This window comes from Mucor mucedo (assembly GCF_025094135.1).
Source record: "Mucor mucedo strain NRRL 3635 chromosome Unknown EV154scaffold_13, whole genome shotgun sequence".
NCBI classification, from domain to species: domain Eukaryota; kingdom Fungi; phylum Mucoromycota; class Mucoromycetes; order Mucorales; family Mucoraceae; genus Mucor; species Mucor mucedo.
In genome coordinates, this window is record NW_026252297.1 from 1 (window position 1) to 15,414 (window position 15,414).

At 35.5% G+C, this 15,414-nt stretch overlaps 6 protein-coding genes across 6 annotated transcripts; 1 reads left to right on the forward strand and 5 right to left on the reverse strand.

Annotated features, from left to right (window-relative positions):
• Positions 1–666: 666 nt before the first annotated feature.
• Positions 667–2,132, reverse strand: EV154DRAFT_414057 (uncharacterized protein; the record flags this gene model as incomplete). The annotated part of the gene is made up of 3 exons (XM_051595589.1): positions 667–1,492; positions 1,567–1,876; positions 1,937–2,132. 3 exons carry the CDS (start codon positions 2,130–2,132, stop codon positions 667–669), a joined length of 1,332 nt encoding a protein of 443 aa, XP_051461355.1.
• Positions 2,133–2,257: 125 nt separating this feature from the next.
• EV154DRAFT_496498 (uncharacterized protein) lies at positions 2,258–3,299 on the reverse strand. The gene is made up of 3 exons (XM_051600154.1): positions 3,211–3,299; positions 2,888–3,154; positions 2,258–2,816 (listed from the first exon to the last, which is right to left on the reverse strand). Exons 1-3 carry the CDS (start codon positions 3,265–3,267, stop codon positions 2,337–2,339), a joined length of 804 nt encoding a protein of 267 aa, XP_051461356.1. The 5' UTR covers positions 3,268–3,299; the 3' UTR covers positions 2,258–2,336.
• Positions 3,300–3,855: 556 nt separating this feature from the next.
• On the forward strand, positions 3,856–4,868 carry EV154DRAFT_413952 (armadillo-type protein; the record flags this gene model as incomplete). Its single annotated transcript, XM_051595587.1, has 2 exons — positions 3,856–4,003; positions 4,054–4,868. 2 exons carry the CDS (start codon positions 3,856–3,858, stop codon positions 4,866–4,868), a joined length of 963 nt encoding a protein of 320 aa, XP_051461357.1.
• A 553-nt stretch (positions 4,869–5,421) lies between these two features.
• On the reverse strand, positions 5,422–9,497 carry EV154DRAFT_477724 (uncharacterized protein; the record flags this gene model as incomplete). The annotated part of the gene is made up of 10 exons (XM_051598125.1): positions 5,422–6,120; positions 6,178–6,990; positions 7,033–7,168; positions 7,228–7,302; positions 7,368–7,443; positions 7,513–8,086; positions 8,172–8,907; positions 8,964–9,010; positions 9,086–9,136; positions 9,450–9,497. The coding sequence occupies 10 exons, from the start codon at positions 9,495–9,497 to the stop codon at positions 5,422–5,424; spliced, it is 3,255 nt and encodes a 1,084-aa protein (XP_051461358.1).
• A 1,116-nt stretch (positions 9,498–10,613) lies between these two features.
• Positions 10,614–11,843, reverse strand: EV154DRAFT_575893 (uncharacterized protein; the record flags this gene model as incomplete). The annotated part of the gene is made up of 3 exons (XM_051606469.1): positions 10,614–11,237; positions 11,367–11,728; positions 11,798–11,843. The coding sequence occupies 3 exons, from the start codon at positions 11,841–11,843 to the stop codon at positions 10,614–10,616; spliced, it is 1,032 nt and encodes a 343-aa protein (XP_051461359.1).
• A 1,400-nt stretch (positions 11,844–13,243) lies between these two features.
• EV154DRAFT_387963 (uncharacterized protein) lies at positions 13,244–14,010 on the reverse strand (the record flags this gene model as incomplete). Its single annotated transcript, XM_051595066.1, has 2 exons — positions 13,244–13,812; positions 13,878–14,010. Coding segments are annotated over 2 exons (702 nt in total), but the record flags the coding sequence as incomplete, so codon positions are not given.
• Positions 14,011–15,414: the final 1,404 nt, after the last annotated feature.

Here is a 15,414-nt window from a genome sequence, read left to right on the forward strand (position 1 = left end):
TCTCATTGGCTGTGCCGGTAGGATTGGGAGCAAATAATGTTCACGAATGGATTCATTTAAAAAATCGTACAAATCAAGGTCGGGCGGGAAATCTGTTTGTGACAAATAGTTCAAGACATCGGGTGGAATAATCCAACTTATGCTATAAAACACAGACATGTTAGAAAAAAAGGGCCTTTGCAATTCGGACAATTACATTTTTCAGCATAATATGATTTAAAAAAGTTTACTTTATAGGATGACTGAGTGATGTCTTTGGCTCTTTCAAAATGGGGGGTGGTTGTTCCAGCACTTTTAAGTGCTGTTCAATATCCTGTGAAGTAAAAAATTGTTGGTCTGAAGTCATTGCAAAGTTAAACAAAGAAGAAGGGAAGAGGTCGAAATAATTATAATTTTATATTTTTTTTTTTTTTTTTGAAAAAAAAAAAAAAGAGCGCCACGTATAATTTACTGTAATGACGTACTAAGGTGTTCACGAAGAACTGCAATAGCCTCTTTTGACGTTTCTTCTAACTGCTTTGGATGATTGATAAGTTGCACAAGATGAGCTTTATCCATTTCTAGTAACATGCCGGTTAATTTTCCTGCCTCTTGAGGATATAAATCAGATCTAAAAGTTAAAAGATTAGCATGAATTCCACACTTCGTTCTATGGATAAAGTAAGCTTACACAAGAGAATAAACACGTTCACCCAACATTTGACGTTGAGTTTCTGGAGAGAAGGCTTCTAAAGCTTCAACAGTTAATTGGGATGGAATTGCACTGACTTTTTCTGTGGGTTGAAGTTGTTGGCGAGTGGTAGCGACAGGACTAATGGGCTGACTCACAGGTTGAGGGCTAGGACTTCTTTGCTGTTGTGTTTCTAAATAGGTACGACGATCTTCTTTACGTTGAGCTAAAGCAACATAAATTTCCTTGGAAGAAATGGTATGACCATTCATCTTAAGCACTGCCTCAGTAGCATCCTCAGGTGAAGCAAAGCAGACAAATCCAAATCCCTTTGAGACATTGGTAGCATCATCCTTCATGACCTTTGCACTTGTAATTTGACCATACTTTGCAAACTCTTGTCTCAAGACATCATCTGTGACATCGTCCGCTAAATTCTTTACATACAAATTGACACCTCCATACTTGGCAGGCTTCTCTACACGATCATGTTGACGACGCAATTCATCTTCACGCTCGGATTTCTTTTGTGCTCTGGACACAAATAATTTCTTGCCATAATATTCAGAATCATGCAACTGGTTAACAGCTCTCTCTGCATCCTCTGCTGATTCAAAGTTGACAAAACCAAAGCCCTTGGAGTTGTTGTATTCATCACGCTGAATTAATAAAGAAGAAACACGTCCAAAAGCACCAAAAAGATCTCTGAGTTCATCTTCAGTGACATCCAAAGCAATATTCTTAACATACAAGTTGGTGAAACGTTGTTTGGCTTGATCCTCTACTTGTCTCTCTGCCTTGGGAATTTGGTGTCCTACTTGGCTACATATAAACAAAACAGAAAGTGGTTGTCAGATTTGTATTACAGCAGGAAAAAAAAAATTAAGGTTACTTACATTTCTTTACCGAAAAGAACTCTACCGTTGACAAGCTCAATAGCTCTTTCAGCAGCTCCAATGGAATCATAGTTGACATAACCGTAACACTTTGTAGCACCGGGGTTCTTGATGACTTTACAAGAGAGCACATTACCCCACTGAGAGAACGTATCATGGAACGATTTATCATCGACTGTGGCAGGAAGGTTCTTTACAAAAATATTACCATTACCATTCATTCTTCTGGAGGGATCACGTTCTGACAGCATTAAACGACAAGGTCTTCCGTTGATTGAAGAGTAGTTCATCTTTTCAAGTGCCTCAAGGCCTTACCAGAAAAATAGAAAATAAGACACATGACAAGGTAAAGGGAGAAAAACAAACTTACAATCTTCAGGGCGAATGAAATTAACGTAGGCATAACCCAAACTCTTTCCACTGACATGATCGCGACAGACATGAACACTTTTAGCCTTGGTAAAGTGTTGTTTCAAAATATCGTCATTGACATTGGGTGCAAGTTCACCGACATATAAAGCAGTTTCTCCTTTACTCACGGAGAAACGTTCTGCGGTGTTTTGCATTGACTGTGAAGCTGCTTGCGATTGAATGGCTGCAATTTCATTCTGTTGTTCAATGGTCAAACCACGAGGTCCTAAAGAACTGTCGGTCATCTTTCTTTCTTTTTTTTTTCGTGTTTTATGTTTTACAAAGAGAAGAAGAGAAAGAAAAAAAAAATGTTTTTAGCTTTTTTTATTGGTGTCCCGCACTCTTTTGAAAAAATAATATTATGATATGATGCAGCAACAGCCTGCAGAATCAGTTTTTTCCTGTTGCATATTTCTTTTACTGCTACTATCCTCGTGACTATCAATCATGGTCATACTAGTATAATCTTCTGTATAGTATTGTTGTTGTGGTACGATGGGTGATATTTGATTCATGCTGGGAGCATTGTTTGTAGTGTATGGCATGCTTTCTTCTCTTGTTCGCTTTCTTTGTGCTATCGACAATGAATGCTTAACTTGCGGTGGTGGTTGTAATGAATGTGTTCTTGAAATGGGCGATAATGGTACAGGTGATAGAGGTGGTGAATAAGATTGTAATGAAGGTGAAGGTAATAATGGTGATGATGGTGGTGACAACGATGATATTTGCAGTGGTCTGGGTGAATTTGGTTGAGATGTTTCAGAGACCTCTTTTGGTGGCGGAGATACACATGTCTGTGTGACAGCACTACGGTGATCTTCACTACTGTTGTTTGAATACTACAGAAAAGATTTTTTTTTGTTCTTAATTAAAACAGGTTAATTGAATGAAAAAAGGAGATTATATATACCGTTTCATTTATCGAATTATCACCACCACCACCACCACCTCCCATCATAAAAAAAGTATGTCTTTGAATTGATCTTCTATTTTTGCTTCTCTTTGTAGTAACTTGATGATGATATTCTTCATTATTGGTATCTGGGGCAGATGGAGTACTACCCACCAGTTTAGAATATCGAAGCTGACCTTTCAGAACTTCATCTTGATTGTATTCCACTGGTAATCCAGTTCCTTCCTTTTGACGTTTGGCTGCTATATCAAATACTTGTACAATCTATTTTAAATAAGGTAAGTACATGGTTCTCAAACATCGTTTCCAATTCATATTACGTTATCATCCACAAATCTAATTTCAAATGCATAGTTATTTTTCTTTGTTGAAGCCATGTTAAAAGAAAACTAAAAATAAAAATAAAATGAAAAGAGGAAAAAGGATAAAAAAAAAATGAAATCCACGTTTTCAATTTGATATATTTGGACATTGGGAGCACACCTCCAAATGACAAAAAAAACAGCTGTCACGTTCTTTATGTAATCCGTTGTTCTCCTCATTTAGTTGGCATGGAAGAGACTATTAGGTTTGTTTAAGCCGTTGATAAAAACTTATTGGGATATTACACACGGATTTGTACAGCATTGTTTCACCTAGAAAAAAACCCATTATTCAATACAGCCGTCCTTATACTGCTGTGTTCAGATCCAATATTCACATCAGCTACTTAAACATCCTCACCTTCTTTTAAAAAGACATATCCCTCGAGTATAGCTGCAGTCCCTGACCGCGTCTCATAATGTTTTGACAGCATAGCTTTTGCCAGGAACAACCGGGCGAATCCTGAGTTTCAAAACAACTGGACTTGACGGGCTTTTTACATTGTTTGTTTTTCTGTCAGAGAGTGGCTTAAATCAGATAAAAATAGAAGAGAGAAAAAAAAAATCTTTCCAAGCTCTTCCTTTACTTCTTTTTTCTTTAAAATGGCAGATTATTCCAACGTTGATTACGCTTACCTTGAAGCCTCTCTTTGTAACACCTCCGGTCAAGTTTCTCTTGCTGAACGTTTTAGGTCATTATTCACTCTCAAAAATATTGCCAATGACCAAAGTATCGATATTATTGCCAAAGGTAAGAAAAAGGACAGTGTTCATGAATAGTGTGCTCATTGTGTTTGACAGCTTTCAGTGATGATTCTGAACTTTTGAAGCATGAACTTGCTTATTGTCTTGGTCAAATTGGTAACCCTCGTGCCAACCCTACTCTTGAAAAGGTATTGGAAGACCTCAAGGAACATGAGATGGTGCGTCATGAAGCTGCTGAAGCTTTAGGTGCTATTGGATGTTTAGAATCACTCCCTATCCTCGAGAAATATTTAAACGATAGCAATGAATCTGTTGTAGACACTTGTGAATTAGCCATTGATAAAATCAAGTATGAAAATGATCCTCAAACCAAAGCAGAAAGAGAGGCCAACAAGAGTATGTACAACTCTGTGGATCCCGCCCCTCCTACCAGCGATACAAAGTCTGTTGAAGAATTAGAAGCACAATTAACAAATTACGATCTCAAGTTATTCAAGCGTTATAGAGCCATGTTTGCTTTACGTGAGATTGGTACAACTGAAGCTGTGCTTGCTTTAGCAAAGGGATTAAAAGATAAGAGTGCTTTATTCCGTCATGAAGTTGCCTATGTCTTTGGTCAGTTACAACATCCTGCTTCTGTACCTGCTTTAACAGAATGTCTTCAAGATCAAAACGAGGTTCATATGGTGAGACATGAAGCTGCTGAAGCGTTAGGTTCTATTGCTACACCTGAAGTTTTGGCTACATTAGATTCCTTCAAGTTGGATAGTCAACAAGTTGTGCGTGAAAGTTGTGTCGTCGCTCTTGACATGTATGAGTATGAAACCAGTGGTCAATTACAATATGCCTCTCCTCTTCAAGGTCAACAAGCTCAAAACATGCACGCTCTTAAGCTCGCTCAACAATCCTAAACTCTTTATTAGAATTTCTTATTACATTTGTACATAACATTATAAACCCCCAAACTCCCTTCTCTTATTTTTTTTTAGGTTAATAAAAAAAAATCTATAACCCTTCAAACTTCTTGGTGCAGTAAAAATTAAATGGGCGTTTGAATTGTTAATAGTCCTTCCCCCCCCCACCATTGAATATGATATGATGTTGTTTCTTGCACACTACTCTTCATTTAAAAACGACCTTACGCCTCCCATTTCGATCAATGTGATCTCTATGTCATTTTGAAACTTTTCTTTACTTCGTATGTATGCTTCATGAATATATTAAATTTATATGCTGTCTAACGTCAGCACGTTCTTCACGGTCTTCACCCGACTTTTTAAAAACAAACTGTAAAGCGGAAGTATAGGCATTGTAACTTATTTTAAAGTTGAAAATAGGGCAAGCTGTTGTGACTAAAGAAAATCTTCGGACGTTATCATGAGGGTGCTGATGCAAAGAAATAATGTCATCTAGCTTATCATTATTTGGGCGCAATCTTACTAGCACTATTCAAAAGGGTTAATTCTAAAAGCCCTCAGCAATGTAGGTTATTGTATTACGTAAAAAGAGAACGCCTTGTTTGAAAGGCTTTTTGCGACCTCTGTATAACCATCTAAAATGTTTCACTAGGCCTGTATGTGGTATTAGCTGGCCTTTTCGTAGTATTATCATCGCATTGCCCTTAGTACCGACATAATTTTTTCCATTGTATTTATATCCGTCACCATAAAGATGCAACCCCACGTTGCTAGATCTACAATTTGAGAGACTTTCAATGATTTTAATAGCGTAAGTATCTGGTGATGCTCTGCCTAAACTTCCGTGCATTAAGCTGTTGTAAATGTGGCATCTCTTACTTATCGCTGGTTGAAGCAATCGCTGTAATTTTTCGTTAACAAAGAACATTTGTGAATCTAACCTTTTTGATTCAATACAATCTTCGACTGCTGCTTGTATCATATTATGAACTATCAAACTAAATGGGGAATTCTCTGAGGTAAACAGCGTATTATCCGTCACAAAAAAATACCCAGCCTGGTATTTCCCAAAGAGATCTCCATTTATTGCCGAAGACGATATTATAGCAGCAACATCTTGTAGTGTTGGTTTTAGACCTTTTTCAATTATGTTACGAATAGATACATTAATATTACAGCCACATGTTTTGCAGATATTAATCCTGGTAAATGCATCTAAATCACTGAGCTTAGTGGCAGCTGAAAACTGAAAAAAAAAAGAAGTTAATGACTGGATAAGTAATATACACACCATAACACATACCATTTCCATTAGATACTTCTTTAATTCTGCCAAGGCATTTTTATGGTTCTGAATTGAGTTAATATCACAGCAATTTCTGCTTGTTTTGTTGTGTGACATGGACATATTTTTGGTAAAATTGAATTTAACATGTTTCCAAAAGTATTTACATACAGTATCATCAATACTATCAATTTTGATAATTCTAGTATCGAGTAAGATCGAAGACGCGTCTTTTTCACTTGATGAAATTTGAACAACTTGTTTTAACGTGAGCTGAATGTAAGTATCGTGCAATTGAGCCAAGAGAAAATAAGACTTGAGAGGAAGATTTAAGTTAAATTTTTGCTGTACAATGGACAAAATTTCTATTTCTTCTGGAGTAACAATACGAGCTTTTATGGTTTCATTTCTTTCTTGAAGGATACCGCTCCCTAATAAGATTTTTTGAAAGTTTTCTTTGGATCCATAAACATAATCCATTAATGGTTTTTCTATGGATATAAAGTACCCAATTTTAAGTTTTTCTAAATTTTCCTGAGGGTGTTCTTGTAATCTGCAAGCGATCTGGCCATTAATGTATCCCCAATACATCATCAAAAAGAGTCGTATGTATTTTTTCTGATCAGTAAACACACAATGTTCGGGAGTATTTGGCTTTTCAAAAAAATCATCCAGTTCATGATTATAAATGCATTTCTTTATCTTCATCCCAATAGCCGTCAAAGCATCCATCATTGGTCTATACGTGATCGGTTGTGGATCCAGGCTGCTCTCCTGGAAAATTTTTACCCTGCGTGTAATAATTGCGATTAATCGACAAGGGAATATGATCTCTTATAAAAGAAGTAATTACTTAGTATAAATGTGATGTACTTGATTGTATTTTTTGGTCTTTGATCCAGTTATTTTCTTGTTTTGTTTAGTCTTTTTCTTTCGATACCATCTGTTATTATATTTCGAAAAAAGTCTAAAATACTCTTGAAAGTTGCTATCCATGTATATTTTCATCCTAATTTTATACGATGTTAGTACTCAGCTTTCTTAAAATTTGGATGATACTCGTTTTACTTGTTTGTAATACAAAGTATTGGACCTTGGTACATAGACATTCGCACAAAATAATTGTTCAAAGGCTGCATATGGCTATATCAAAAAATTTAAGGCTTTCAGATTATTTTCCGCTGTTCCAGATATGTATCACCACTTACCACATATTGTCGAACAAAATGCAAGCATCAACAAATTGGTTTGAATAGGAGCCATTAACACTTTCAAAGGATGTATCTGTAAAGCATTATATCATTTAATGAACTAAATATTATCAGTTACAGTAAAATTAATCCCTTATCTTACTTATGTTAACAACACAGTCAGGCTCTGAGTCTTCAAATCTTGACATTGTCGAAATTATTGTGTCTTTTAAGTTATACCGAGACATCACAGTTGGTGGCCTGTTCATAATTGACGAATATATTTCTGTCACGGTCAAATCTATGTGACCAAATCCTAAATCATAAGGAGCTAAGTAACAAGGTTCGAACACTTTGTCTATAAAGTGACGAGTTTGATATTCGCACGAATGTTTTAATGGCATATTTAGCCACCCATGTATCATTCTTGCTTCTAAACCAAGGCGTATTTTAGCATTAGACTTCGCCATCCAAATACTTTCTGACCAAGTTACTCTCCTTATTGTTGAGCGCTTCTTATTAGTAGCACCTTCTAATAAAACCTTCAGGTTGGACGAGAATTCTTTTTGTATTAAATTGAACAAATCTGTATGAACATCATACATAGTTATTGACTGTATACTTTTGACCGTATTGTTGCTCAACTTCCATATATTAACAACATCTTCAAATGGTCGGGACATTTGTATACGAACATGTTTGTCTGTATCTTGAGCTATATCTTCATTGGGAACAAACTATGATAATTGTTAACAATTGAACCCTCGTTGCTTAAACTATTTAAACAAATTTTGTTACATTTTGATTATGATATCGTTTTACCAATATATCTAATATTTCTTTTGTTTCGGTTAATTGAATGTCGAAACCTCTCACTTGAAGTAAGCGTTGAATACTCTTTTCCACATTGATATTGAAAGGGATATTGAAACAAAGCGACTTGAGTGATTTCGGGACATAATCTTCTGTTTTTACATTATTCATCGAGCAGTAAACAGAAAATAAATCGAAATTTACTAGTAACTGTTTTGATGTGAAGTGAAGATTATATAGTATGTATTCTCTGCCTATCTCCAACTTGGGAGTTACTGAGTATCTACTCCTACGTTCTTCAGGTTGATTTCGTTTTACAAACTGAACAAGTGCTTCGAGTTTGGTGAAAATCATCAATCTCCTTTTATCATCATATTCAGAAACAAGTCCCGCTCGGACAAACAGTGGCCAAATCAATGCTTGTCTTATGCCATACTCCCAATTAGTCGGGATAATCAAAGAAAAAAAACATCGCCTAGCATTTCCACCATCATCACACGTATACATTTTTACTGCTTCCCGCAAAAACACCTCCATTGCGTGCAATAATATTTCGTCTCCTTTATCATGTTTAAATATTCCATTATTTTCTCCACGTATATAAATATTATTCAGCTCCATAAAAACGTTTTTTACATAGACCATGTTTACATGATTTTTGCTAGTCAAATTTTTTATGCCACATTCATCGCCCCATTCTAAAATTTTTTTACTAGCAGCATCATATTTTATGGATGCCCTTATACTTTAAAAATATTAGACGTCTGTTTAAACTTTCAAATCTTTAGTGTTCTGGTATACCTGAAATGGTAGTTCCCATTTATAGCCGTGACGAGGATACTGCCTACCTTTAAAAAATCCCTATCAAAGCCTTTTTTTAAAGGTTAATAATTGTTTATCGATAAAAATTGGTTGTTACTCACCCAGGTTGAAGCTGCGCTCATAGCTGGAAAAATCATAGATTTGATCCATATCTATAAATGGAAGAGTAAAAAGTAGAACAGAACAAATTAGATGGTTAAAGTGATTTTTACTTATTTTTAAAAGGGGGTCGGACAGGGCTGAGCCATGGTGTTACCATTAACACATTTTGGTGACCATTATCTATTAAAGTTTTGACTGCTGATAACACAACTGACAATACGGCTCGTACATTGGTGAGGTTTTTTTCTATGATTTAGTCCAAGCAAGAAACAAATTGGTCCCGAGCTGTTACTTAATTTTTTTTTTTTTTGATTAGTCAATACCGAAGAAAGGGACAGTTACTTGGAAAATTTAGTTAAATACCGGATCAACCGGATCAACCGACGGAGCCAGACTGGCTTGTTGGTACATATTAGATAGGTTAGCCCTTTCAAATTAAACGATGTTAGTATCTGTAAGATTATGTGTGGTTACCGTCGCTATATTTATGTGTGGTATTTATGTCACGTCTTAATGGCGGAATTGTCCGGACATCGACCTAGACCACTAAAGAAAAACGAGTTGTCCCAATGTTTTTTGCGCCGTTTTGATCACGGTTGATGGATTTTGGTTTCCGTGTCATTTTTCTTAGGGTTCCAGGTTTGATGCAAACTACTACCCCTTTGATCCTTTTGCTTGTGAAATTTCCTCTGACTAGTTGTTTGAGTGAGACATAGCTTATAATGTATAATTATATAAGCCAATGGTTATATATCCAAAATTTCTATCCATTTAGCAATGTGTGTGATAATTAGATTACTTGATTTCTCATAATAGGTGCTAGAAGGTGCCGCAGTAAATCAACCAACCAGGGTCTAATGTGGGGTATGATTTCCAGATAGAAAATCCGTTACCTCTGACTAACTTAGCGGTAACAAAAAAAAAAGAGGTAACAAAATCCGTTACCTCATAAAAGCCCAGCGGTAACAAGAAAAAAAAGAGGCAACAAACTTTGGTCGACAGAAAAAGAAAAAAAAATTCAAAACGGGGTAATTTACCTGCATTCAAAGTCTAAAGCGATAACTTTAGTGGAAAATTATTGTCTTTCTGCTTTTTCTCGACTAAACAAAGCGGGTCGTTTTCCAGTTTCCCTCAAATGGTTCAGTATTTTTTTAAAGTTTCAAGCTGCAGCCAAATCACGATTCCACATTCTTCTTGAAACAATACCAGATGTATTCTCCATTTTTCTGTAGCAAGCAATGTTATTATCTACATCTTATAAATGATTAGATAGTTTCTTATCAATGCAGATTTTTAAATTAATATCGCATACCGAAGTAATCCATGACATGTAATGGTCGGCATTTTTCGTCTTTGATACAATAAGATTCACTATGGTTTTGAACTTTCCAAAGGACTTTCGCATTCAGGACAAAAAGAAGACGTCTTGTATTCGCCAATTAAATATAATTCAAATACTTTCTTCTTTAAAATAGCAGTTAACCCTTTACTCCTAGTTGGTTCTTGATATTTGACGTTTGGTGCTGACTAATTTCCTAGTATCAGCGTTGTATTGGATCCAAACTTATTTTTCAGCTTTCTAACTAATTGAGCATCATTTTTATCAAAGTACAATTTGCTAGAAAACTTTAGTTTACGGAATGGCGAAATCTGTAGTTTTTCTAAAAGATGGCTTGCACGATTCCTCAATAAATCCACTTGACCTGTTTCTAACATAATTTTAAGTATTTCTGCTTTTTTTGTGTTATTCAAAAGTCTTTTCACATGATTTTGTTGCATCGTCATATCCAAATAGGTAGCATACATTTGGAAATTAGTAAAATCATCAGGAGGAGCTTGGGGTTGGGGGTAGTAGCCTCGAATTCTTGTCACATACAACTTCCCAAAATACAATTCACCTTTGTTGGTCACTTTGAATTCAAAGCATGAATCAGGAAAATATACTTGTGCTGTGTTATAAGTTTCGTTCCCATAAAACTCTCTCAATAGAATATCGAAAGATGCTCTTTCTTTGATATAGTCGGAATAGTTTTTTATCTTTAATGAAAAGGATTCGATTTTTGACAAAACCACCTCAGCAGCCTTGATAATTACAGGTTTTGTTTTTTCTCTCAAAAGTCTGAGATGTCTTTGCATTTTTGTTCTATTCATCTTTGTATATGTCAAAGTTTGCTTATCTTCTGTTTTAGTAGTTTCCTTAAGGCAATACATAAGATCACGTCTTCCAGGATCTATAAAAACTCAGTTTCCTTCAGTCCTTATCAAGCCTGATTGGCTAACCTTCTCTATATACTCTGTTTGATCAACAATAACCTTTGTTGTAGATGAGTGGGGAGCCTTAGGTACAGAAGGAGAATAAGAAGTATCAGTTGACTGGACAGTCCACGAAACAGGATTGCTTGTATTATCCGCTTTGCTTGACTCGCCAGCGTCATATTTTGTGATGATATATTTAACAAAGTTGTCACTGCTATCATCGAGAGTTATATTTGATGAACTCTCTATCTCCATATCTGCTTCAGCATCATTTAAACTTTCATTCATGTTTTGAAAACTAAAAGTGGAAGCAACTTCAGTATTTACAGCCTTGCCTTTGCCTTTGAACTTTTTTCCAAGTCCAATATTTCCTGTACTATCTTGAACTATAATAAAGAATTGTTTAAATAAGCAATAAGACTCCCACAAGCATTTAAATTAACAATAACGCATACTTGTTCTTATTCTATCTAGTTGGTATGATGGGCTGGAAAAAATCATCACTTGAGGTATTTAAAAAGGATGTTTGACATTCTAGCAAATCTTTAGGCACCTGTGAAGTTGATCCTATCAACCCATACACTATGCTCTCAGTACCATTAAACTGTCTTGTAGTATTACGATATACCTTCACTATCGTTTATTTCAATATTTTTCCTTTTCCTTTCATTTGTTCGAAGAAAAAGAAAAAGTGATCAAATCTTCATGAGCTATATTTTTAAAGAACCAACTAAAGGTCATAATTGATAACAAAATAGTTCACATAAGAACAGCATAATCTTACCACGAGGTTTGGAATCAAAAAGTGATAATAATATACTCGAAGGTATACTTCCAATGGTTTAAAGAAAAGAAATAAAAAAAAATGAACAATAGAAAAAGAGGGGTTTCAGGGTACAACCAAAAAAACAGAGTGGCGGTAAAATAATTCAGAATATGAATTATTTTACTGCCACTCTGTTTTTTCTTTTGTTTGTCGTTGGGATAATTCCCATTATTTTTTTCTTTAATCTGAAAGCCCAACCAGTAGTGGTAATGAGTGTATAATTCATGTTCTTTTCCTCGTTCTACTGCTTATGAGATACTTAAACAATTGAATAAAAGTAATGGGACTGTATATAAACGATTATTTAAATAATGTAAAACTCACAGTTTGACATGATGAGATTATCACGTTATTTTTTTGTAGGTTATTCAATAAGAAAAAAAGAAGTATATTTTGTATGCCGCATGTTCTTGAATTTGTAATAAAACATTATTCTAAAAGTCAAACTACGACAATGGGGACGACGGAAATAAGAACGATAGAAAAACAAAAATTTTATTCATTTTTTGGCACGAAAGTAGGCTGCCTTTGCACTATCCATCTTGGTATATTTTTTAAAAAGTCTTTTTTCTTTTCCAAGTTCAAAGCATTTATTCCAGTCCATATCTTTGCCTTTTTCTTCGCGGTAAAAGTCAACGAATTGCCAATCAGGATTTTTTTTTGAATACGAGCAACTGAACTAGCAGTAGGTTCGTTTGCCGCAGAAGAATAAGAGCTGATCTTGTGTTTCTTTTTGAAATCCGTTGTAAACTTAATACCATTATCGAGACAATCAATGGTACGTTTGCGAGCAGCGTTTCCGGACTATATGAAAAAAAAAATATTAAAAACAAATTGATGCATTGAACGATGATATCTCATGGTTATCAGTTACCTGCTCAGACTTGTCAAACTGTTTGATCAGGGATTGATCCATCCACATGATCTTATACCCGCTAAGACCAGAAATCTTTGATAGTTCGTTATCCTGAGACAACGATTTGGTACCCTTTTAGCGGAAGTTTCCATCGATCATCATGAACTGCTTGTCGTTGGCATCAGAAAAATCTTCAGCTTATAACCTCTTAGCCATAGCTAATTGGTTATACGATTCAGCGCAAACTTCTTCTAAAGCATCATCCTTGTCTTTATCGGTAGCGAGTTCACCTTCAAATACACGTTTAGCGATACTGTAAAGAAGTTGAACAGTGGCATCATCATTTCTTTTGATATGAAGTAGAGAAGTTTTTTGTTCAACGAAGAAATGGGCTAGAGCAACAACTGGTTCCAAAGGAGTTTCATCTTCGAAGTTCAGTATGGAATCTTTGTTGATAAGAAGACAAGACTTAGCCCAACCATATGAAGGCAATTTCTTCATAAAAGGTATACTATCAGAAACAGAACTCAATTCAAGAAGTTCATTGGAAGTGTGGTAAACGCAAATAGCTATCACAATCGGCAATACGGAGTACTGGTCCCGAACTGATAAAGCATACTTTATGAGTCTTTGATAGAAGTTCATGTTGGCGGTGTGTTGTACTTCGATTAAGATTGGAGGAAAATCTTTAAACTCGTTTCTCTTGATTGGGCAGTAAAGAACATCTGATTTCGTATGGTTTGGCCATTCTGTAGGCCTGGTGATATATTTATCTTTGGCAGCCTCGCCTAAATAAATTAATAGTAGTTAATAGTTATTCCTAAATCTTTTCAATCTCTACGGTTATAATTACCAATGACTTTTGTAACAATGATGTTTATTACGTGATTGTCATCCAGAATCCACTTGCTCATAAGGTCAGTGCCAGGAGAATATTTCTTAGATAGAGTGAAAGACCAGAGTTCCGAATCCGATAACATGGCGAATTAACAGTCTGAGGTAACAGATATAAGGAAACAAAGGGTAGCAAATTTTGGTTACTCTATTGTAAAATGAGGTTAGTTTTTAGGAAATGTCTAGACCTCCGTATTTTTTTCAAACGTATTTTTTTTTTATATCACTTACAACAATTCTGGCCAGAAAACCAGCAGGCCAGTATGATTACAGCTATTTACAGTGTAATCACAGCCATTTACAGTTCATGAGTTCCAAAAAAAAACTCAAGAACTCTCTGCCCTAGAAGGTAGCCCTCCTATAGCAAAGACTAGCCGCAGCCGTAATATCATAATACATCTTTTTCAATTTAGTGTCTTTTCAAAGAAACAAGAGTCATTACTAACTAACCTTTTTACATTATTGGTTACTTTCATAAGATAGAAGAAGTATGTTGAGAGAAAAGAAAAGGAGAAGAATAAAGTGTGTGAACCAGCTTTATTTATAGGCTGATAAACAAGCTTATGTCAAGATGATTTCATTTGTCTATTTTATCATCCATAATGTTTGAGCCTTTACTTAAAATAGAAACACTTGCAAAAACCTTCCAAGCAAGTCAGAGCTTGGTAATTGTCTATCTGCGTTCCAATAGTAGCTTGTAATGACAGTGAAGCAGATTTTATGGAAAACAGAAATCGATCATCCCATGAAGTTTAGATGATATGGCATGTCAATCGACGTGTAGACCATCGCGTGATTCTAAAAAATACATTTGAAAAAACTACGGAGTTCTAGACATTGCCTAGTTTTTAACTTGTGCGTCACAAGGCTGCAGATCTGATTTAGGAATAGATCCAATCCTCACAATTTTTATGATTAGAAAAGAACGTAGGCGACTCCTTAGGTGGCGCATAAATTGGTTACCTGGTGGAAAGCCGAATTGTCACTGCGGCGGTCAAATGAGTTGAAATCATCTTTTTATATGTCCAGCAATCCCCAAGGCATATTGGGAGCACATCCAGCGTGATTTCCACAACGATGTCAGCCCCATCAACGCAATTATTAAAACACTACCAACAACTAAACCAAAGTCCATCTCTGAAAAACAAAATCTAATAATCAAATGGCAACCTCTCTGGACTGATCTCCTCAACATTCTCTTCCTTGTTGACCAGATCTGTCATAAAACACAAGAAACTTTTGTTGATGAACCAGCTCCTGTTGTTCTCTTCTACAAGTGGATTATGGAATAGTGCATTGTTAAAAAAAATACAGGGCAAAAAAAAAAAAAGACCTCTTACACACATCACTTTCCCCAGCTTATTATTACATCACTCAATTCCGCTCTCACACTAATATCACTCAAATCTCATCAACCTATCATCACTGACCAACGCTTTGACTTTTTGACTTCTCATCTCATAACCCATTCATGCAAAACCGACGGCCTAGCTGAA

Bases quoted from the DNA above. Each gene is read 5' to 3' on its own strand.
- EV154DRAFT_496498 (XM_051600154.1), bottom strand. From the start codon at position 3,267: ATGGCTTCAACAAAGAAAAATAACTATGCATTTGAAATTAGATTTGTG. The intron at 3,155-3,210 runs GTAATATGAATT...TATTTAAAATAG, and splicing joins TTAGATTTGTGGATGATAAC to ATTGTACAAGTATTTGATAT. The intron at 2,817-2,887 runs GTATATATAATC...TCTTTTCTGTAG, and splicing joins ATAATTCGATAAATGAAACG to TATTCAAACAACAGTAGTGA.